This window comes from Poecilia reticulata, linkage group LG6 (assembly GCF_000633615.1).
Source record: "Poecilia reticulata strain Guanapo linkage group LG6, Guppy_female_1.0+MT, whole genome shotgun sequence".
Taxonomy (NCBI): domain Eukaryota; kingdom Metazoa; phylum Chordata; class Actinopteri; order Cyprinodontiformes; family Poeciliidae; genus Poecilia; species Poecilia reticulata.
In genome coordinates, this window is record NC_024336.1 from 6,099,433 (window position 1) to 6,122,693 (window position 23,261).

The 23,261-nt window shown below is 40.3% G+C and overlaps 2 protein-coding genes and 1 long non-coding RNA gene across 5 annotated transcripts; 1 reads left to right on the forward strand and 2 right to left on the reverse strand.

The window, feature by feature from the left end:
• Positions 1–1,122: 1,122 nt before the first annotated feature.
• Positions 1,123–3,504, forward strand: LOC103465807 (uncharacterized). 2 transcript variants are annotated; one of them, XR_533852.2, is made up of 6 exons: positions 1,123–1,221; positions 1,808–1,879; positions 2,008–2,053; positions 2,147–2,206; positions 2,829–2,906; positions 2,976–3,504. It is a non-coding gene; the product is annotated as an uncharacterized LOC103465807 (long non-coding RNA). The 2 variants fall into 2 exon arrangements; XR_533851.2 differs by having other exon boundaries at positions 2,829–3,504.
• An 89-nt stretch (positions 3,505–3,593) lies between these two features.
• On the reverse strand, positions 3,594–11,365 carry ldhbb (lactate dehydrogenase Bb). Of its 2 annotated transcripts, none has more exons than XM_008410979.2 (8): positions 11,238–11,365; positions 7,851–7,987; positions 6,524–6,641; positions 5,692–5,865; positions 5,418–5,591; positions 5,215–5,332; positions 4,408–4,531; positions 3,594–4,028 (listed from the first exon to the last, which is right to left on the reverse strand). In XM_008410979.2, exons 2-8 carry the CDS (start codon positions 7,977–7,979, stop codon positions 3,861–3,863), a joined length of 1,005 nt encoding a protein of 334 aa, XP_008409201.1. In that variant the 5' UTR covers positions 7,980–7,987; positions 11,238–11,365; the 3' UTR covers positions 3,594–3,860. The 2 variants fall into 2 exon arrangements, with proteins under 2 accessions (XP_008409201.1, XP_008409200.1); XM_008410978.2 differs by lacking the exon at positions 11,238–11,365 and adding an exon at positions 8,300–11,194.
• A 1,578-nt stretch (positions 11,366–12,943) lies between these two features.
• Positions 12,944–18,548, reverse strand: tmpob (thymopoietin b). Its single transcript, XM_008410977.2, has 6 exons — positions 17,907–18,548; positions 17,604–17,721; positions 16,307–16,462; positions 16,056–16,165; positions 15,870–15,970; positions 12,944–15,074 (listed from the first exon to the last, which is right to left on the reverse strand). Exons 1-6 carry the CDS (start codon positions 18,138–18,140, stop codon positions 14,684–14,686), a joined length of 1,110 nt encoding a protein of 369 aa, XP_008409199.1. The 5' UTR covers positions 18,141–18,548; the 3' UTR covers positions 12,944–14,683.
• Positions 18,549–23,261: the final 4,713 nt, after the last annotated feature.

The following is a 23,261-nucleotide window of genomic DNA, read 5'->3' on the forward strand; positions in this document are numbered from 1 at the left end:
TCATCACATGGGGTACAGAATCAATTATTTGGTGTTTATTGCCCCCATTGGTGATGCTGCCCTGGGCAACTGCTCATAAGATAAGCCACTGCTGTATTCATCATTTCACTTATGCTTTTCAACTTTCCTTAGAAGTCTAAATATCCATGTTTGACTTTGGAATCATAAATAAAAAGTCCAAATCCAGTCGGAAAAGAAGCTGTAGCTTCTCACCAACCCTGACTTCAAAACCCAACATGGCCGCCTTGCATGCAACACTCAGCGATGGACTGTGTAAAAAGTTTACTTGCACTTCTGATGGTTTTTATCACATCAACGTTCACCCCTCTTTAGTGGACATGCTGCTCCACAGTTCGAGCTTTTATGAGAAAAACACTATTAGCTTGTTTTGCTAACAGCAGTTAGCCTGGTCCCTGGGTTTATTCCGCTTAAACGTAGGACCTGGAACACAGTTTAGTTGGGCTTGATGTCGTTCCCACATCAAATATGTGACTTTGAATTGATTCACTGTTGACATTTTCTCCGCTGAGTTCATTTTAAGTTTCTGATAAAAACAAACATTGGTGCACTGCTTGAGCAGCTGGGACTACTCCAACTACTAAAGCCATGGCTTGTGATATTTGAATGTTACAAAACGGCTCTTTAACTATATTACAGTTGATTTCTGGGGTGAGCAGCTGGATGTATTAAAATATGAACTCTGATGTTGATGACCTCGACGTTGAGTGTTGTGCAGTCTCCTGTGGGAACCTGATAGTCTATGCAAATGTTAAACAAAATCTTCTCTTGTGTCTCTCACACTGTTTGTGTAGCTCCAGTGAAATGAAGCTCACACTGTTTTACAGCTTTAAGCCTCCTGGCGGTGCTGCTGTCTTTTACCCCCTCTACGCTGACATCACGCTGTCAGCACATGAGGCTCATTCATAAATCAAACTCCACGTAGTGTGACCCTGCAAAGATCCTCCTTTGATTGAAGGCTCCAAAGTTCAAACTTGTCCCCGGCGCACGTTGCTAACATGAAGAGTCAGCCTCAGCAGCACCTCCCACTCCACTCCATCCCAGCTGGAGTGTCAGGTGTGATGTCGTTCAATGACCCGTCAGCCTCATCGCTGATGTCACATAACGAGCTGCTTTACTTAATATGCGTCTTGAAAGGCAGAAGGAAACGTTGATCCAACGCTTACACAAGCTACAGCCTGCAGAACAAAACACTCAAGAACAGTAAGACTGCATTATTATTATTATTATTATTATTAATTATTATTATTATTATTATTATTATTATTATTATTATTATTATTGCAACAAATAGTTATTACTGGTGATGCCTAGCGTGTACACTTTAATGCCATTCGGATTAATTGCTCTTATTCAAACCTTGGTTATCAAGTTGCATGATTGTCTTTCAAAATGTTTTAAATATTTATTCACATGTCTCAGATTCCAAGGTTAGATTTTAAGCAGCAGTATTTATGTTGCCATCTACTAAAGGCTTAACTTTGCTTACATTGAATGCCATTTTGTGATTTTTAATTTTCATAGTGACTGTGTGTTGCTAACTTAGCGTTAGGAAAAGTAAGACTCCACTTTGGAGTCTGCTATGTAAATTAAATAATTCTAGCAAAACAGTGGGGATAATTGGTAACAGGATGTATGCAGTGCGTATGGTACTGTATAATAGTTTATAAGTAAGTGACACCATGTACAGGATTAGAAATATGAGGAACAATTTGAACTCGTAGCAGTTTATAGATGCAGAGCTGAAGTGCTGACAGTTTGCTGGTTAGTAAGTTATTTTCTTTTGCAGGCTTCAAATATGTCTCTAAAGGTCACTCTTCTTTTGGTGTCGCTGGTTTCTCAGTGCTGGTCCGCTCCTTATGTAAGTACAGGCTGATTTTTGACAGAAATGCATTTTTCTGTCTAGAAGTAATATTGCAAAAAGTTATATATATATATAGTTATATATATATATATATATATGAATTATTTGGTATTTTTTTCTTTCAGAGGAGAAACTGGACTCCTCAGGCAGTCTTGTATCTTAAAGGCGCACGTAAGGCAAACATTTATAGCAAAAAAAAAAAAAAAGAATGTAGGCAGTCTGAAACTGTTTTGTTGCTGAGGAAAAGTTGTTGACACTTTGCAGAGGGACACCGCTCAACCCTGGAGCGCAGCAGCAGAGAAGAAGGGGACGCTTTACAATTAGGTGCATCTCACATTTATTTATTTATTCATCTTTTTCTTTATGCCGTTAATGTTGCAAATGTACACTGATACCAAAAGCAATTATTTCAGGAGAGTAATGTGTGGGGAGCACACATTATTTGGTATCCAAATTTAGTTTGGATACCAAATAATAATAATAATTTAAAAAATKACATTGTTAAATCCATATTTTCAAGCACTACGAACCCACTCAATGTATTTGTTAGAACAGGCTCCTTTAACCACTTCAAAATTTTTTAAATACTGAAAATCTTGATTTAAATATGTGATCCTGGTATGATTTGAGGGTCTGGTTGGGAGTAATAGACAGAAGAAAAAAAGAGTGCATATTAACACAAATAAATTAATAAATGTTTTGATTCATCAACATGTTTCAAAACTTCTCCTAAGTTCATGCATAAGAAAATATTATGCATCCAAGACCAGAGGGAAGGCGACAACCATCCATCCATCCATTTTCTTACACCCTTGTCCCTTAGTGGGGTCGGSAGGGGTGCTGATGCCTACTGTATCTCCGGCTAGGCGACAACCAGCTGCTGTAAATTTTATTATGCTAAACATTTTTCTAATCTTCCCAACGTTTCTGTTTTGTTCCTCTCAAGTGAACTTTAATCAGATCAGCGATGGGCTGGGATTGTCTTCAGCTTCCATCGAGCTCCTGCAACAAGCTGCAGAAGGAGGTGAGCCTGCGCTTCATTTACATGTTTTATAACCTGCTTAGAAGCTAAAATCTCTTCGTCCTTCTTCAGGTGGAGGCAGACATCTTTACCGAGACTGGAGCTTCAAGCATCTCTGATTACCTTTTGCCTGATCCAGTTGTCGTACTTGCTGTTGGATATTTGAACTCCAAAATGTCATTGTTGGTATGAATGGATAATCTGCAGCAAAGAACTCTTAAATAAACTTCATTGTTCTAAAAATGTYAATTGATTATGACTGACTTCATTCTCATGTGCTGTGATGTGTTTGCTGGCATAAAATTTAGTTCGGTTCCTCTTTCATTGTGCTTTTTAAGCAAAGTTTAGAAATTGTTTTCAGTATGCTCCTGGTAGGGGTAAGTTGGGAAAGGAACATTTGAAACAAATTTAGCTTTTCAAACTTTATTCTTTACATGTTATGTCCTTCCKTTCTTTTTTGTTTCCTCCCTTCTTTCCTATCCTGTCAATTAAACCTGTCAACTATTAAGACGCTGAGTGAACATCAGCAGCTTGCAGTCAAACATCACCACCCTGTCATCACTGAAGGTGCCATGTGGGGGTCAGACATGATGCCCTGAGCTCAYTTTAAGACACAGTGACGTGTTTCTGCAGCACTGTGACCATAACACAGTATATTTAATGTGTACCGGTGAATAAGTGAAGCCACACCCCAGTAAACCTTCTTTATTTTGCATCAAAGCAACGCTTTGTGGGTCCGAGCATGTACATCAAGACATTTCCCTYTGTTTTTTCCACCTTCGATCTCCTCACGAACATTYATAATTGTTCAAAATGACACCTACGGCTAAATATGATAAGAATCTACAGGAAGCAGTGAGTGAGGCGCAGCGAGTGGAACCGAACGGTTTTCAGAGACTGCAGAGTGAAGAGCAACCGAACCGAGGAGATGCTTCTGCATCGCCCCCTTGTGGTGGGTTAGATGTCCCGCAGGTCCCTCTGGATGTCCCACAGCGTGTTGGCGCTGGCCTGCAGCTGGGCCACCTCTTCATCCGTCAGGGTCATGTTGACCACACTGGCCACGCCTCCGCTGTTTAACACGCAGGGCAGACTCAGGTACACCTCGTCGCTGATCCCATACATGCCCTGTTGAGGCAGAAACATAAAAGTCAGAAACCAAGTCGCAAGGATCACATCCTGTTGCAGTTGTAGGAAAAATCAATCAATCAAAAAAAAGAAGAAAAATATTCAGCTTAATATGGTGCTTTCACATCACTCGAACATTAAAGAAAATGTTTGTCACTTTACAACCACAAAATAAGACAGACAAACAAACAGACAGACAGATAGATAGATAATTTCCTGAATTAGATATCTATTTTTCTTATAAACTGAGAAGCTGATCAAATCCAACTTGATTATAAGGCAGAGTGCATTAACATTTCTGAAAGGGCGTTATAAGAAGTAGAAGTCAAGTACAAGTTACTTATGAATGAGTGAATGAATGAATGCATTTATGCTTCACCTGCACCATAGTGGAGACCGGATGGATTCTGTTCATGTTCCTCATGAGGCTCTCGGTTAAGTCGGCCACACTCAGACCGATGGCCCAGTTGGTGTAACCCTTCAGCTTGATCACCTCATACGCGCTTAAAGACACATAAATACATGCAGTAAAAGATTTCACTAAATAATGTCTGGACCTAGTTCTGCTGAGACTTTAAATTTAGCTCATTTTAATGTCAAATTATAAAACAAACCCCATGTAAAGCACATTTTCTCTTGTAAAGGCGTCTTTGGGGATTTACTGTGTTTTAGGGAAGATGTACACCAACACTGCTTTCTATTTATGCTAAAGCAATTATCAGCCCACGTTGCAGTGTGAGCAGAGAAAATGGTTCCATAAGCGGGTTTCCAATGACTGGGTTCTGAGTCTTGCCCCAAAATTAAACAGCTACAAAAATGACAATGACACATTTACTAATACTCTCAAAATGACTGGTGCCATGGTTGTTGATCAGAGTTTCTACCATCATTTAATAAATTACCCACTTTCTGTTTTTCAGGGGCGTATTTATGACATCATACAGGCGCATTCTTAAAAATGGAAAAGATGGGAGAACATGTCTTTATGTAGGACAGAGAAAGAAAACAGCCACATATCGACAGCTAAATAAGGTAACGGACCTAAATCTCTATATATTTTTTTATATTTATTCCCCTTCTGTGTAAATCATCAGATAAATATGTTCTTTAGAATATTTTAACATAAAACCAAACGACAGATGGACCAAACAAAGGTAACGGCTCCCCAGTTTGACCTGGTGCTTACCTATCCACCACCATCTTATGAGTTTCTTTCCAGTTCTCTTCATCAAAGTCTGTGCCGATGTTGGGGTTCAGTGTCTGCAGGTTGACTCCGGCCACATTCGTCCCGCTCCATACAGGCACTAACATGCACATTGTGAGGTTCTGATGAGGCAGAAAGTTCTAAGTGCCAACATATATCTAAGTAAAAACAAACAAATTCCTCACCACTGGTGTCTCCGTGTTCTCCCAGGATCCACCCGTTGAAGCTGCTGGAGTGGATGCCAAGTTTGTCCGCCATCAGGAAGCGGAAGCGGGCCGAGTCCAAGTTGGTGCCGCTGCCGATGACGCGGTGCTTCGGAAGGCCACTCAGTTTCCAGGTCACGTAGGTCAGAACGTCGACTGTTAAAAAAAACATTTTAGCGGTATTTAAAATAAATATTGCAGCCTTTATATGGAAGAGGAAAAGCGGAGTTTTATATAGAGGAAGGGTTGGACATGCCCGGGTTGGAAACAACAATGATGATGCAGTCGGGGCTGTATCGTACAATCTGAGGGATGATGTGCTTGAATATGTTGACGTTCCTCTGAACGAGGTTCAGCCTACTCTCCCCCTCCTGCTGTCGGACTCCGGCTGTGACGACAACGATGCGGGAGTTTGCTGTGACTGAGTAATCTGAAAAGAAAAAAGAGCGGTCAATAAGCTGTGATGAAAAAAAAAAAAAAAGAACTTTACAGTTTAAGATGCCAGTCTAAATTTACATCTACGAATAACAGATGATAATTTCTCTAAAGTGCAGTCTTGTCGACATTTCAAGACAAACGGTGACTTCTCACATCTGTTCAGTAACTGCTTCACCTCTCCACTGTCCAAATGTTTAGTCATCACTTCTTAATGAGTCTTGATGAATCATTAATAAACTTAATGAGCTGGTTTGGGCTAAATGTTGCTGTACAGGTATGTGTCAACAGAGTGAAGAGCAAAGGAATGAGCACACATTCCTGAGGATCTCCTTTTCCCAGTTTAATACAGAGTAACGTCTTACTTGCACTTTTTGTTTGATGCTTGTCTTAAATTTTGATTATTTTTTCAGTATCAGCTGGAATATAATGTTCCATGTTAATAATTGTTGGAATAGAAATCTATTGTGGGCGCTGTTCTTCAAAAGCTGTGATGTGAAGGTGTGTAGGGTTTGTTTGAGGGTCCAGAGGAGGTAGGACGGCTTTTATGTGCCCACAACTAGTGTGAAATAGTTAATTGCTAAGAATAACCATCATCATCATCAGCAGCAGCAGGTTTAACGTCTTCCAAGTGTTTTGAAAAATAGATTTACCTTTGTCTGCGACTATTTTGGGGGTTTTGAGGAAAAGGCTGCCGTGCTGCAGGTCCATCATCTCTCCCTTCAGCTTGTCCTCCACCACATCCACCAGGGCCAGCTCATCAGCCAGCTCCTGTGACACACCGCGTTCAAGCAATTTATTTCAAAGCTCCAACATTTAGCGCTCTCCCGTAGCACGAAGAGATGGCAACCTGCAGCTGTTTATGCTGTATCCCTCGCATGTTTTGTCACATTCCAGCCACAGAGTTCAATGTGTTTTACTGGGATTTTATGAGACCGAAAAACAGAAAATAGTGCATAACTTGGTACCCAACAGATAAGTCTCCATTTAAGAGTAACAAAAAGAAAGTTAGTATTTGAAGAAAACTATTTGTACGCTCAGGCCTGGACGATAAATGGCATTATTTTATTCTATAATTGGTACTACACAAAATGTACCATGTTCACTGTGAGGCATGGTGGTGTAACCATCATGTTGAGGAGATGCTTTTTCTCCAAATTATAACCAAAGCGGACGGGACTATAGGTGGGGCTAAATAGAGGGCAATTCTGGAAGAAAACCTGTCAGAGGCTAGAAATAAATTGAGATTTACCTGGAATCACAACAGTGATCACAATCATTCAGCTGGAGCCACAGTGGAATTGTGTAAAGTGATGTTTGCTGACATTCTCCCCCAAAAATATACAACTATAAATGCAGGGAAATGTGGTTCTGCAAATGAGCTATTCAGGTGGGGAAATGCAGGCCACACTTTTCAGACTTCTTTGTGAAAAATAACTCAGGCCTTTGATTATTTTCCTTCTAATTCACAATTACGCCCTAGTTTATTTCACAGAAAACCCCATCGAGTTCTAACTTAAGTTGTACCAAAAATATATTAAAAAAGCATCACTATGTTTGAATCTTTTGGTAAGCCGTTGTAGTTTTTGATAATAGAAATATGCTACTCCACTACTTCCTTGAATCTAGATGCTTTTAGACAAACCTTCCTCAGACTCGGCTATCAAACTATTGTTATAAATTAGTTATATTTAAACATTTCATTTTGGGGTCACAGTTTTTGCCCTACAGCTATATTTAGGGCGTAACTGTCCTATTTTAGATGTTGCGAAAACAGTCTGACATGGTTCAGTAGAAAGTGCGTGTAAGCCACCTCCTTTCATGACAATTGGAGACAGAGGGGATAAGATCAAGATCAGAGGCCAAGAGATCAGTAATCTGTTGTCAATCCAGGAGAATCAAGGGGAATTATCCCATGCTGTGGCAGAAGCAGGTGGGGAGGGGATGTTGTGCAAAAGGCAAAAACAGTGGAGATCTTACCCTGAGCAGGATACTGACAGCACAGGCCATGCCGACCTGACCCACACCCACTACCGTCACTTTGTTCCTGGGAGGCTCGGGAGTGCCGGTGAACAGTGGGGTGATCAGCTTTTGCAGGACTGAAGCCATTCTCAGTGCTGAAACATGTTAACGAAACAAAATGAAACATTTTACAGTCAAACGACGGCCAAACGTCAACCGTTTCGAAGAGACGCGACGTGCTCTGCCAGCTAAACTTCATAAATACTGCAGTCCGTCAAAGTGCAGCAGGATCGAGAATTAAATGTGGCAGTCATCTCATCATTCCCCCCCCTTTTTTTTGTTCATCTAAATCCCATAATCCGCCACTAGAAACCACACTTCCTGAGCTCTGTCCCGCACATGATTTGTCAGCAGAGTTCACCTTGAAATGACACGCAGTCAGACACAGAAAGAGCAGCAATACTTGCTTTGTTCGGCGAAGCTCCGAGCTGCTAGGTATAAATACCACCATGTAATCAGCATGGCAGACTGGTGGGGACACCTAAGGCGTGCTTCCCTTAGAGCTGCATCAACGACACTCCCCACGCTGGTGGCTGTGCAGTCCAGAAAATCGAGGCAGGTATCCCAGTGTGCTGCAGTAGTAGCAGCAGCAGCAGCAGCAGCGTAGAGGACATGTGACTCAGGACCGGATGGAGGAGCTGCGAGCTGCACAGATCTCCTCTCTCCTCCTCTCCCTGAGCCATCCTCCCCTCACGGAGGACGGGACACTATAATCTCACTGACTGCACGCCGCTAAAGGAGTTACTGTAATCCCTTAACGCTGCTTCCATCTGCTGCACCTGCACTAACCAAGAACCTCAACTTTCCCTCTAGTAATAAGCTCATGAAGTGAAACTTCCTCCTGTTTGCTTTATTCAAAATGAAATTTGTACATTAAGAGCATTTATTTATAGAACACAGTTACCTGCATCGTCAGCTCTTAAACCGATACATAGTTTTAGTTGTGATTATCTAACACATAATTTGTAAATGAGAATCTGAATTATGCAAAATGAACATTGCAAACATGCCTACGTGCAGTTGAAACCGGATGTTAATATACACTGTAAAAACATTTTGATTTCTGTTTGCCAATTGTCAAAAAAAAAAATTCTTCCAAGTCAGATGTTAGCATTTCTTCAGGATGTGGTATCACCTTAATAATGTGAGACTTGGTTAAATGTTTCAGGTCTCCTTCTCACAATAGTTCGATAGAATTTTGTCCCATTCCTCCTTACAGAACCGATTGAGTCGGATTTGTAGTGTGATCATTTATGTCTTAAGCTGCTGTTTCAACATTTCCACAAGGTTTTCTCATGATGCCATCTGTTTTGTGAAGTGCACCAGCTCCTCCTGCAGTAAGAGAGCGCGGTACAGACTGCTGACCATCAAGGTGGTTCTGACCGAGATGGACCTGTATCTTCTCCCTGGGAACAGATGATGTGCTGCATGGTACTGGTCTCTCAAGTAGCGTGAAGAGGAGATCCGCAGGAGGTTGGTCCCGATTATTTCAATAACAAACAAACTTTGGACAGCATTGTTCTGAAAGTTTATCAAGAGCCTCTTTAGGTGTTCGGCTCTCTTTAGCTTCCTCAGGTAGAAGAGGTGCTGCTGTTGGAAATTGCAAGTATCTCAAAATTATTTATTTTATTCATGATGTTTAGAAATAAATTGTGATTTTAGCACCACGCTATCAATTGCTCAAACTCCTCCATGTATAAAGACTCATTGTTTTTAGCTGTAACTGTTGCATCATCTGCAAACTTGTGATTGGATGAGTGGGAGTGGAGTAGTGGACCGAGCTCACAGCCTTGAGGAACTCCTTTGTTAGTCCATATGGTGGTGGAGGTGTGCTCTCCTGTTTTCACGCTCTGGGAGCGGTTTGGTTAAAAAGTCCAGTATTCATTTACATACTGGGTTGTTTAACCCAAGGTTGTTCAGTTTCAGTAATGGTTTGTTTGGTAGTATTTAATTAAATGGCAAACTAAAGTCAACAAACATCTTTGCATAGATGTTTCTATAATTTGCAAACTATATAATCTGTCAATCTTTTTATTTATTTATTTATTTATTTTTTGCTGTTGACAAGGCCTTTTGGTTTTGTTTTGCACTGATTTTGCACCAAAATAATCTCTGAAAGAATCCGTCTGCTTCCTAAATGGCGTGACGGCTAGACATTCTCATGCTTTATATAACTGCATATAAATGTTTTAACAAATAAGTGTGGCACCTGCAGGCAATCAGGAAATTGCTCCGAAAGAAAACCAGGTTTTTAGAAGGTCTACAGTCCTCTTCCTAGTGACTTCACTGATTTATTTTATTTATATTTCCTTTTGATGTCACACAAGGAAGCGATGTGTTGTCTTAACATACATCCACAGGTTTGGCTGCAGCTAACTCAAAAAATTGTTAACGAACCAATCGGAGGCTTAATCATTCAATTAGTAGTTTTAGTAATTAAAATGAGTAATCTTATTGACTTAGGAGAAGTAATATAAAAACTGTCAACAAACAGACTTAATTTTGGCAGTAATAACAGATCTAGAAACAGGAAGAGTTTTTAGTCTGATTTCATGTCAGACTGAGAGAAAAATGATCTTTCCAATACAAATATCTGGTTAAGAAGTCTTTAAGCAGAGGCAGACGTTACTGACAACAATTATACCGCTTACTGTAAATCTGTGAATCTGTCCATTCATTATAACTGAGTGACAGTGGATTACCCATGAAGAGTGCTGTGCACTCCAAACACGTAAACATGAGGAGGTATTTACATGGCTTAGCACCAAGGTCAGGAAGAAGGGACAGCAGCTCTGTGTCTTCACAATAAAAGCATGCTTTCATTTACAACAATATCAGACATTTATGTCTCTTAAAGATGTAAGGTCAGTCATTGTGCATATATTAACTTGAAAGAACAGGCATTGAAAAAAATTAAACATGCTGCAGGGATAGGTGTTTTCTATCAGATGCAAATTATGTGAAACTGAAGGTAGAAAGCAAAGAAATTCCTGAACATAATGCAAAATTATGTTGAGGAATGATTTTGCATTATAAACCTGTTGTTTTAAGAATCAAATGCATCTTTTTAGAACACATTCTTTACTACTTTTGGATCTACTAGACATTTAGCAGATATTAAGACAAAATAAAACTACACATGCTCTACCTGAATACTAGATTTCCTGTTTTAAACCTCATGATGTGCTTATTTCTTGTCCAAATGAACTTTAGCTGCCTTTCTACATCGAAGAGCGAATCCTTTCCTGCTTTTAAATAAACAAAAAGCAGCAAATAATATCGGGCTACAATTGTTGACCGGATTGTTCAAATCACTGTAGCATGAACATAATTATTTTTTTTTACCTTTTGTCTTGAGGTACCGTGGACGTTAGTTGTAGCTGCTCGCCTTTTCTCTAGAACAAGAGGATCCGCTGTTGACGTGCCGCTCTGCCTGCCTGCTGCCAACCTCCTGGATTTATCCCACTAAGCCTCTCCGTCTCCAGTGGATCGCCTCGGCCACACAGAGCGACATTCACAGTGTCTTTTCTTCAAAAAACACTTCAAAGAAACAAGGTTGGAAATGTAAACAATTCACAACAATTATCACGACTTATTGGCAACTTTTGTTCAGTCAAAAGCATGATTGTACATTTATTTTTTCATGATGTTTGGCGTTAGCGTTACTCCTTGTCCTGCTTCGAGGAGTTGAAGAGAACAGAAATAAACATCCAGGCGTACGGAAACAATGTCTCTTTACTTTATCTCCCATTCAGCTATTTTCTTGGCAGCAGAGGTTTTGGATATAGTGAAATATTTTAACTCCCTACTTTCAGTTTTATTGCAATGTGTTTTAGTTAGCATGGGTGCATCATAAAGAGAGCCTAACATTACAGACGCAAGGTGAACTCAGACTTCTCCTTCTCTGCAGTTCAACCGTGGAGTCTTGATGACTGATTTTTTGTAGATGCTCGTCATGTCGACTCCATAACTTAACTGTGAGTCAGTTCCTCCAGGCCAGATCGAGGACCTGTTGCTTTTTCTGTTTATTTGTGCGATGTTGACCTTAATTGTGGATGCACAAGTTTGGAAAATAGAAAAAAAAAAGAAAAAGAATAATTCTTGTTGGGAAAATAAGTTTTACATCAGATCTTGTGGTTACAATGTAAAAACAGTGGCATAGACAAATTATAAATGGAAAATTGTTGTCCGTCTGTTCACTGAGGCAAACTTTCAGGAAATACATTTACAAACCTACAATTCCAGTTTTGTCTTGGTGACACAGGTCTGATTTTTGTCAGCATTTACAAGCCAGGTGGCTCACATAAAAGATTCTAATCACTTTGGGAGGTGTAACATTTTTGTGCAAATGAAAAAATAAAGAATAAAGAGAGCTTCTTGTAGACAAATGATAAAACGGAGCGTACGTGTAACCAAAGTCAACTTATTGTAGTTGTTATGTCCCGTTTGCTTGAGCGTTGAACTTCTGTCAATATTTGTAGCTGACGTCTGTGTAGGAAGCTTTCACAGCCACAACAGACTAATTCAGCATTTCAAGGCGAAGCATCTCTGGTCCAGGGCTTCCACATTTTCCATTACAAAAAGTTAATTTTACATACATGCATTCTGCTTTTTCACCCTTGTATTTTAAAACTTTCTAGATGTTAAGAGTACACAGTATTACCATTAACCCTTCTTGAACAGTAGTAAGTCCTACTATCTCTTGGATCAGCCAGTAATGAAACAATGCTGAAGTTAACTTCCGGTATCTGGTTGTTTTGCTTCTTTTGTGGCATCTAAATACTTGTCTTACTTGTCAAACTTGTACTAGTTTCATAGACTAAATATTGGGTCTTTAAAATAGTTTGTGCACTTTGTTTTGTTTGTAACAATATCTTAAAATGTGCTATTTTACTTCCTTGGCATTTTAGAGCCAGTTTAAGGATTGCTGGTCGTGATCCACCTAAAGTAGACTGACTCTTTATCAATCAGTGCGGTCACTACGTCCAACCCCATTTGCTGATAGGTAAAAATCAAAGACAAAACGTGGCAATAAAAATAAAATAAAAAACAATGGGAAAACTACTGCATTTATTCAGCGTCATAAGGCTATTGAACATTTCACCAGACTCCAGAAAAACCTGAAAGCAAAGTCCATATTATCAAAGACTGTATTCGACACAAAAAAAACTGTATAAGGACTTTACGCTAATAAAAAGCTGAAAGTGGACAAAAAGAAAATGTGGTGACAACCGAATTTATTTTTTAACACACAGCCTACATTATCATAAATAAACAGATTAAAAATCCTTACCCACATAACCCGTCATTTGTGTCCATTGTTGGAGAGCTGCCTGAAGATGAATCACTTGTAATTTAGCAAGGTTCAGATTTGCTGTACAGTATTACTCGCGTCGCTAACATATTGCTTGAAATCATTACCTTAAAATGTCTATAAAAAACGTTGAGCATGCCACTTTAGAAAAATATCAAAATAGAAACAAAACCCCCCCCGCAAAAATCTGTGCCACTCCAAACAAGCGAGTCCTCACTTCTGTTAAGAAAACAAACCAAAGACCCAAGCATTTAACCTTGCTGTTAGTTTAGCGCCGACTAATTTAAGACCGGGTTAAACCGCGCTGAAGCGAGTTACTTTCCTCCAGCTGTCGTCTTTGCAGCCGTTTGAGGCGGGCTATGTGGGTGCACTGCAACAGCCAGCCCTGTATAATGGACTGAAGGATCAAAAATCTCAAACAATGGTTAAAATAAAAAGAGACGTAACCGAGAACACGATTCGGCGGATATAAACTCATATGGGCTCGTAGGTAAGGATGGAATATAACAATTGCGTTTCTGAGTTCTCCTTTGAGTCAAATATATGGCAGTTAATACAAATAAAAAATACACTAAATTTGGAGCTTCTCTTTGTAAATTCATGAAAATGCTAATAAAAGATGCCAACAAAAAAAAAAAGAAAGAAAGAAGTATTCAGTTCATAGTCAGTTAATCATGATTCCAATACCGAGTTTAGATTTTACTCATCATTACTGAAAGCCCCTGGGAAAGACAGGAAAGCATTAACCGGCTGATTTTCCTCATTCGGCGACCTGCTGGCACCGCCTGTCTCTCCTCCCACCACAAACCACAACAAAACGTCTGAAATGAATCAACCTGAGCACCACAGACATGAAAATAACTACCTACACCTCTACTGCTACAAAGCCAATTCTTTTTTAATTCGTACAGAAACATGAGAACATTATGGTATTAATAGAAGCGCTGCTTTGTGTGTGGAAAACAAAAAAATAAAAAAGTAATAAAAGAAGGGGAGGGCCCTAAGTGCTAACAAGTGTCCAGGCACTTCAGTCAGAAAAACACCTGGCACAGCGCGTCGGATCAAAACTACAGTATGACAGTCGAGGGAAAAAACAAACAAAAGAAAAAAAACCTACAATCATGCATGGATAAAACTGGCCGCTCCGCTCCACACTCGTTTCTACATATACGGGTTAGATGCACACAAAGACACAAACGATTCACAGATTAAAATCAACATTTAAGTCGTCTCTTCTGACTGTCGTGCAACAGCGTTATTCAGAAGCTACTGTTTGGAGGAACCGTCCTCCCTGCTGTGGCGGGAGAAAAGTCGGAGTCTGGTAAAATAAAGTCTGTCGTTCCAATTAAAACTTTGTCCTTTTGCTGTCCAAACGTGACGGGAAAAGGAGGAAAGGGGGCGTGGCCTGCTGTTGGAGTTGTGGCGCGCTGTGGCGAGGGAGGTGATCCGGGCATGGTGGTGAGCTGCTGACGGTCCTTTAGTTGTCGGGGCTGCCGATGGCGGCGGCGGTGCCGCCACTGATACCCAGGTAGTTGGCTGCCGTCTCCACAGCACTTTGGACCGGGATGACGACGGCGTCTAGGAGGCCTTTCAGGACGTTGATCTGATCTGAACTGAGGTTCTGGTACGCATAGTACAGGGAGCCGACCACCACAACGAGGAGCAGGAGTTTGATCAGCAGGGAGAGGAAACCTCGTCTGGGCGGAGCTTTGCTGGAGGAGGCGGAGCTGATTGGTTGAGAATACGTCTCGGTGTAGCTACGGCTCTCCGTGTGAACAGTGCGCTGCACACGGGACTCGTCCAGCCAGTACTCGCTGGGTTTTAATGGCCGACCAGCTGCCCCTCTGATTGGACGTCTGCAGGTTGCACTGCACCCAAATACACCAAAAAAAGATCAACTTTGAAATTAATTAGCTGATTAATTGAAACACGAATTGATTGGTTTAATGGCAAAAAAGACTGACCTGCAACTAAAAGCTCTGATACTACTGACCACGTTTTCAGAACTTCTTCTCCTGCTACTCTGCAATTTGCATAATTTGCTTTCAACAGTTAACTTTATGTTTTCTCTTAGTTGTCTTTCTTTCCATAGACGCTACATCTGGTCTGGCATTACGCTTGGCTGTGATTTCTTCCTGAGAGGAGCATCAGCTGAGATAACGCTGCCATCAAATAATCGTTCTCCTTTCCTCTCCTCTCCTAATATTTACGTTTTATCTTCATGAACATAGAAAGCACTCCTACTCCTTTCCATTTCTTTTTGTGTATCTGCTCTGTCTTCTTAAATCCACAGTCATACTCAGCCAGGTTCTGGTTCTGCTGCATTTTTCTTCCTGTTAAAAGTGGAATTTTGTTCCTCTCCGCTGTTGCTACTTGCTCGGCATGAGAGACTGCTATAAAGTCAAAGACAACGCAAGCGATTGTCGCTACGTGCTTGTCCATGAAAGGTGAACGCTGAAAATCAACGGCTCAACGTAATCTGCTGGGTCTTCTTAGATAAAAAACTTTTTCAACTACTTTGAATAATTAGCTGAACTTCCTGCACAGTTTCACAACTGGGATGAACTGGAATGCATGTGTGATTGAATTGGTGAAGTGTCTTGAGACGACGCTGTAGAAATAAAACTGAAGCTGAACAGCAAAAGTAAACCTATAATAGTTACCTGATGCCTGTGGGTGTGTTTATTTCATTGGCAAGGATATCTTCAACCACACTCTTGCTGGCTTTCTTTGGAGTCTCTTCAGTGATGACCTCTTCCACAACCTGCCAGTGTAGCATCAAACATTCTCAAACAAACTCACACCAACGTGCAACCATTTATAAAACTAGATGGAAAAGCGCGACTCGCCTTGGTTTGTCGTCTGCTGCTGGTTCTGACTGTGACGGGAGCTTTTCCTCTGCTCCTTACAGGTTTCTCAACCACAGGAACCGGTTCGGGTTCAGGGGGAACGATCTCCTCTGAATAAGGAGGAAACAAACCACACACTTTCTTAAAGGTCTATATAGGACTACTAAATGTGTTTTACTGGCTATTTTCCTCCCAACAAACCTATTCATGTCCAAAAAATATATATCACAAGGGAAGTGATCAGTGCTCACCATCTTCTTTGTCACTATAGTGGTCAGAGTTTGTGTTGCCGTTCTGGTTGCTGTCTGCTTTGGGGAGAGTTGTGACGTCTGTAGGAGCTGCAGGTTCGGCCGCATGCTCGTCCAGAAGCTTCTGCAGCTTCTTCTCGTACACCTTACGGGTCGAAGCTGAGAAGACAGAGAAAAGCTTTTTCTCCAAAGAGGACGAATGGCATGATGCGTGATGTTCTGCTTCAGGGAGCAATGGCTGCAAGCATGCCCATTCAAAACCGGCTGATGCGTCACCACTATTGTTTTTAATTTCGGTTTCTGGAAAGAAACAATTCATATCTACTTTCTTTTTCATTTTCCGACAGATTCGAATACAGAACTTGAAGCCGTATCTGTCATTAACTCGGTCCAGGTTAACTATAAAGAAGTCACAAGTGCAAACAGATATTTTACGTGACAGTAGTAAGATTGTAAAATAGCCTTTACAATCTTTCTTCTATTATTGACCCAGAGCCGTTAGATTGAGACAACTTTTTTCCAATTTCTAAAGACAAACTAAGGATATTTTTCCAATAGTAAACAGCTTCCATTTTCAGTTCAATAACCATTTTACACAAATCACATTTTAATGCATCATTTTAAGTGAAGTCCGTCACATAATTACAATAATTTAACACGATTTTATGACTGATACATTTTGCATTTCTACATCTGTATTTTAGTTTTATTATCCTATTTTAGTTTATTAAATAATTTTAACACTATTGTGACATTTATCCATGTTTTACTCACAGAAGTCCTCTTGATATTCATCTACTTAAAGTTTCACATTTTTTAAAACTAAAGTCATAACTTTAGATTGTAGTACTTTTTATTAACTTCCATTCAATTTAAAAACTCGATTTGTGTCTAACTTGTAAACTTTACTAATAAATTCCTAATACTAAACTTAATTCACACAGCAGCTCCAACCCTAACTATACAAATAGTTAAGGTTAACAAAAAACTTGATTATTTGACCTAAAAACAGGTGAAATTTTACATAAAATAAACAAGTTTACACTACATATTTTAAGTTGTGAAGCTTGACAGACATGATGTCTTTGTAAGGGTTTAATTTAAGGATTTATCCAAATGCTTTATGGCTTATTTAAGTGAAATAAAAAAAAATTATTCATTCATTTAATTTTATATAATTTACAATGCGCATGCTAACGAATTGATTTTCAGAAATGAACTTTTACCCGATTAAAAATTTAAAAGGGAGAGTTTAAATTTTAATAACATGTGCGTGCTGTGTGGATCTGAGAAAACTCACCAACAATAGGTCCAGTGTCCACACCATGCTTTGCCAGCTGTTGTTTCAAATCTTCATCTGTGAGCTCCGTCACCTCCACCTCCTCTGTGCGCGGCTTATCCGTCTTTTTCGTTGCTTTCTGGTTAGAAAATAAATTTAAAGAGTACATAAAGAGCAGGTTTCAATTAGAGCAACGAGGATTACCAGGAGGGAGAAAACAAAACAAAAAGAAATCACAACTTTTTAATCAGACGACGGCCCGCAGACAGCCTCACTTGGGGGAAAAAAAAAAAATAATCCATGCAGCCTTTGAATCAAACTTACTCTTCCAGAGCGGCTCCTGTTGGAAACAACCGGGGTGGGCAGCTCTTCGTCGCTGGAGAATGTGTCTAAAGGCGGGCTCTTCTTGTTGTTCTGTATGGTCAGGTTCTTCAGATACAACTGCACATAAACCTCCTTTTTCTGGTCTCCGCTCGGAAGCGGGACATTGTGCGCCGTGAGCTCGTTCTTTAGCTTATCTTTCGTGAGAACCGACGGATCTTCGAGAAATTCTGCCATACTAACTTATATGTAGAGATAGCCTTAAAACGACTTCAGAGTGCGGTTTCTTCCTTTACTGCTCGCAGCTCAGAGGAATTATCTACTCCAGTAAGCTGCTCCAAAAACAACAACAGCAGAAACGTGAGCGAATAGCGCTGTTGTCAAACAGAAGTGGCGCCTACCCGCTGCCTGCTCAACTAGCACCGCCAAAGCGTTTTATCAAAATAAACGTCCGCTTCTGCTTGTTAGCCTAGGAACAAAACTACTCCCATGTACCTTGGAATTTTTGGAAACGGGTCCACGCATATACTTGGCCAGAAACTCGCTCAAAATCCGGCATTAACGGGCTTTCAATTGAAATAGTTAGCTTAGCTTCAAACCGGTCCACTCGCGTCTGTCTGTCCGCGGCTGCAATAGGGCCACACAAGAAACTGTGCCGCTATTGGACGAGACGCTGCTGTGAGCTTTAATTTGATTGGCCGGTTATGAATGGCACAGAGGCAAGAAGCCGCCACAAAGGAACCGGACGATGCGTTTTTGTTTGTTTTATACACGATAGCTTTGTGTAAATACTGGCGACCAAATGTGCAGTGGGGTTTGAATATACGTGCTATGTAGGGTTTGATATCATGGAAAGCCGAGAAAGGTAGTTTAAGTTACTAATGTAAATCAATTTTTCTTTTAATTTAATAGTACCGACCATTTAATGGGTTTATTAGTTTCCAACTAATTTTAGTTATCATATAGCAAGGACTTTTCAGTTTCCCAGCCTATAATCAGCTAATTTTAATAATAACAACATTACATAATGCAAATATTAAACGGTTTAGATTGAATCATCCCCCATATACCACAAGGGGGCAGCATATCCATATACTTATGTATTATAAAGAGGGATTTTTTGTAAGTCAATACTCAAAATAAAATAACTTTGTAAAGTTTCTGTTCACTTTCAGTGAACTTAAAAGAAATTGAGACAGAACACATTACTTGTGGCAATAATTGAAAATAATGGATACATGGAAAGAAAAATGTCCATAAGTTGTCAGAATAACTGTATTGATAGCTTAAAATTATTTGAGCCCTCTTAAGAAAATGCAGAGAATCCTAGAGTTAAAGGAGCAAAAAAGAGTTAAATTTTTTCAGCTAACCTCTGACCCTTCACCGGGTATTCTTCAAAAGAATTAAGAGAAAATGAGACATGGAATGTGGAATCAGGGTTTTCTAAAACTGAATAGAACGAAAGCATATTCGTTTACATTCGAGACCTATCTAGAAGAATATGGCATTGTTTGAACATATGTTCCTGCCGTCTTTAAAGGGTCTCTGGGCGTGCAGGTCTCTAACACCACCAGCCCTAGAGGGCATTGCTTGGAAGTGACACTGAAGTGACTCCCCACCTGTCCAACTAACTAGCTCCTCTGGGGGACTTTCTGAGATGCTGCTGCAGGACTCGAGCAATCGATGCTCGCCTCAGCTCCCAAACCACAGAGAACACAGCTTTTCAAGTATAGTTCAACTTTTCCACAGCAGATTTGCCAGTGGAGTGAAAGCGTAAAAACTGTTGAGCCCTTGAGAAACACCTCTTAAGCTTTCTTTGTGTGTAATTTGCACAGAAAACAAGGCTGTGGCCAAGAATCATACAGAGAGCCTCTTTAAGCATAACAGTCATGGCCTCTGAGAAATTATCAAAGCCTACTATTTAATCGTCAACGTTCATATTTTCAGAATGAGATCATTTAAAATGAACCACCCCACCTGATGTCAACCAGAGAGAATATTTGACAACATTTATTGACAGATCATTCTTTACTGAACCAGGTGAACAAATGAAACAACTGGTCACAGACAGGCTTTCTTAATTGATTTGGAAAGAAAAAATAGTCAGCAGTTACATAAAGTCAAACAGGAAAATTAATTATGAAATGCTATGCGATGTTTGGAAATGACGGTGCGTGCCAAGTGAAGGCCAACATCCATCAGAAATGTTCTAACAGAGGATTTCTGATCATTGAGAAATATGTTGAACACAGACTCCTCAGTGGAGCGTATCTTGGATTTACAACCATTTCTGAACCCCAGTTATGCCAACGACAAAATTACCTTTCAAAAAGTCAACCCTTCCCATCCAGGGAATATCTGATCCAATTCTGCTGACGCAACCAAGCTTTGGCTTGCAGTACACCGTTTATATCACACATGCCCCTTCTACGGCTTACATCTGCTGCTCAGTCCAGATTTATTTTTCATTTCCAAATTTACACAACACTGATTAAAATAATCAAAAAAATTTATATGATCATGCTCCACGGTAACTTTTGTGTTTGTCTCGACTAATCTGTCACCACAATCTCGTATCCCCCAATGATTCTATAGCTAAATGCCAAACCAATTAAGTTGAGCTTCTTTGCAGTTTCCTGCACAAAAATGAGGGTGTGATGTGAGCCGCAGGGCCAGTGTATCTCAGCAGAGTTGGGATTTGTGTCTCCTGGCCTCTGAACAGCCATGTAGAAATGCTAACACAGTATATTTTCATCTTTTGACAACCTAAACTCTACTTTAAGGACACACACACTTACTTACTTAGATATTTCTGTCAAAAGGAAAAATGAGACTGCTTCTCTGGCCTTGTTGATGCCCAGTTGGCTGCCTGCCTATTTGTATCAAAGGCACTACTCCGTTTATTTGCATTACTATTATTTTTTTGGGCTTCTTCCGTTTTATTTGGCACTTTAATACAAAGACACACTTGCTCGTGTCCTCACTGAACTTAAGGCAAACGTTATTGGTTATGAAGTGAGTGAAGACACCCACGCTGAGGAAGCCATGGCACATTTCGTCGGATCATTTGTTGGAAACCTTATTGTTCGTGTTGAATGGATGTATACAGTTTGAGCTTAACAAATATCCAGACTATAGAAAAAACAAAAACACAAAATGTTTTTCCTCGTTGTCTAACAATAAGACAGCACGCTTTTCCTGTTATCACTTAGTTAGGATTACCACAACTATTTTTATTAGCCGGAATGCCAGCTCAGAGGTTTACATACCCCAACATTACTATTTCAAACAATTTAAGAAAGCCCAGATGATGTATTTCAAACATTTGAGCTCATTAGAGGCACACTTGTGAATGTAATTTAAGGCAGCAACTTAAACACACTGTCTACTTGTGTGACATGGTGGGAAATTAAATCGGCCAAGATACATGGGAGACAATTTTAGGCTTCCTCGTGCCCGTTTCAACTTTTACCATAATTTCTACGCATTTGAATTATTAAACAATGCAACCTATTGCAATTACCCCACGGAAGTTCTGTCTTCGCGCCAATAAAGGTGTCTCCGGTAGAGATCTGTTTATTGGTTTGTGGTTGCAATGTGACAAAAATGTAAAATAAGTTCAAGGGATTTGAATACCTCTACTTGGTGGGTAAGTTGGGTAAGAAATGTGTCAGTGCCCTATAATAGGTAACCAGAACTGTTGAGGCAAGGTAAAAAATTATTTTATAGACTCAAGCCCTCAGCTCTGGCTGATTAATACATTAGTCTAATTTTTTTCTCTTTTCAAATAACTTATTTTAAATTACTATTGCGAAAGGCCTTATTGCAACTTCAAGTCTACAAAAACTAATCAAGGTCTACCAGCAGGTGGGCCTTTTCGAAACATGCCTGACAAGGCTGAGCAGTTCGGCAGATGAAATGAGAGGGCGATCTCACAAAGGTGACTGCCAGGCTCTTTGGGTTGACAGGAAAGAACTATTTCCGTGCTTAACTTGGCTGACTCTTAACAGGCTCGCCTCTGCTTAGTTTTCCTGTCCGCATGGTTGAACACTGGTACTGGACCAGTTGTGATAGAGCCAAAGTGCTCTCAGAAGACTTGATATCCCACTGCTGTTCCCTTTGACTGTTTTATGTCCTTGGTGGATGTTTCAAGTCCAGTGACCTCTTTCTTAATTGAGTCGTTTTGCCTCGTCTCTAAGCTAGCCTTGTGAATGAGAAGTGGATAATTAACGGAGACTTAACAGCACTTGTCGGTGCAAGTGCCAGATCAGCGAACATGCCAGCAGCCCAGTTGTTTCAACATTTTATATTTTTTTTGCAAAGGTTGGCAGGTTTTGAGCTCAATTTCCAATAAAGTTCCTGAAAAGAAAACGAAGTGGATTTTATCAAAGCTGCCAACAAGTTACCTCTTTAGGGATCTTTGTGTGAGGTGCCTCTGTAGACTGAGTTAAATGTGCTTGTGATTTCCTCACCGGTCGATGTGGGGGTTTTTTCGGTGTCAAGTTATTCTAAGTAATAGCCCTCAGCTCTGTATCTACAATGGCCAAGACAAACCTGGTACTTCAGCTGATACAATCTTATCTGTTTAATCTTGAAAATGGAAACGTTCGGGCCTCCGTGTCTCGCTGCTGGTATGAACTGCTCCCAGACTGGCCCCTTTCAGCAGAGCTCATCATCATGTTGGGGGGGGGGGGGGCACTAGCTGTCATGTTTACCACTCTTCCAGGAGGCGGTCTTGAAGGCTACAATCTTGTATCAGCTCACAGTTTTCGGTAGTAAAATTTCAGGTTTCTATCAATGCTCCGAAGCCTCACAGCTTGACTCGGCGGTGCCAGCGGTGAAGGACAAATGTGCCAAGTCTGGTGGGTTTGGCACTTTTCACACCCCCTGGCGTCCAACACAGATGTATCCAGCTGAGGTACAATAATTTGACACCTTTTAAGCAGTTGGACCCTTTAGCGTGACAACCACTGCTTTGTTTTATATTCCTGCCTATTTTGAACGCAATAAAAAATTACAGTCAGCAACATCTAAACTGTGTTTTTATCCACTTTGGACCTCTGCCCTTTCCCACCCCTTTCAATTCCCTTTATTCCTCCCTTTCCTATGTGGGATTTAACGTACACTTTGTGGTAACCTTGCTAGGTTATCGTTTTTTTTCTATGTTCTCTCGCACTGAATAAAGGCTTGTTTCTCAGTGCCTGCTTGTTAAGACTTCAAGGACAGCTCCCTCCATCTGGTATTAAGTATTGCTGGTGCCAGTGTCGGGTTAACTGACACTCCTACACTTCTACTAATGGCAGCAAACATTCATCTCCTATGAGGTGCTCACCTTGGAAAGAAAAAGAAGAAAAAAAA

Excerpts from the sequence above, each read along its gene's own strand:
- ldhbb (XM_008410978.2), bottom strand. The coding sequence starts at position 8,354 with ATGCTGATTACATGGTGGTATTTATACCTAGCAGCTCGGAGCTTCGCC. Across the intron at positions 7,988-8,299 it reads TCGGAGCTTCGCCGAACAAA|CACTGAGAATGGCTTCAGTC; the intron begins GCAAGTATTGCT and ends AACATGTTTCAG. Across the intron at positions 5,866-6,523 it reads CAAAATAGTCGCAGACAAAG|ATTACTCAGTCACAGCAAAC; the intron begins GTAAATCTATTT and ends TTTTCTTTTCAG.
- tmpob (XM_008410977.2), bottom strand. The coding sequence starts at position 18,140 with ATGGCAGAATTTCTCGAAGATCCGTCGGTTCTCACGAAAGATAAGCTA. Across the intron at positions 16,463-17,603 it reads GGACACTGGACCTATTGTTG|CTTCGACCCGTAAGGTGTAC; the intron begins GTGAGTTTTCTC and ends CTGTCTTCTCAG. Across the intron at positions 15,971-16,055 it reads GCAGCAGACGACAAACCAAG|GTTGTGGAAGAGGTCATCAC; the intron begins GCGAGTCGCGCT and ends CTACACTGGCAG.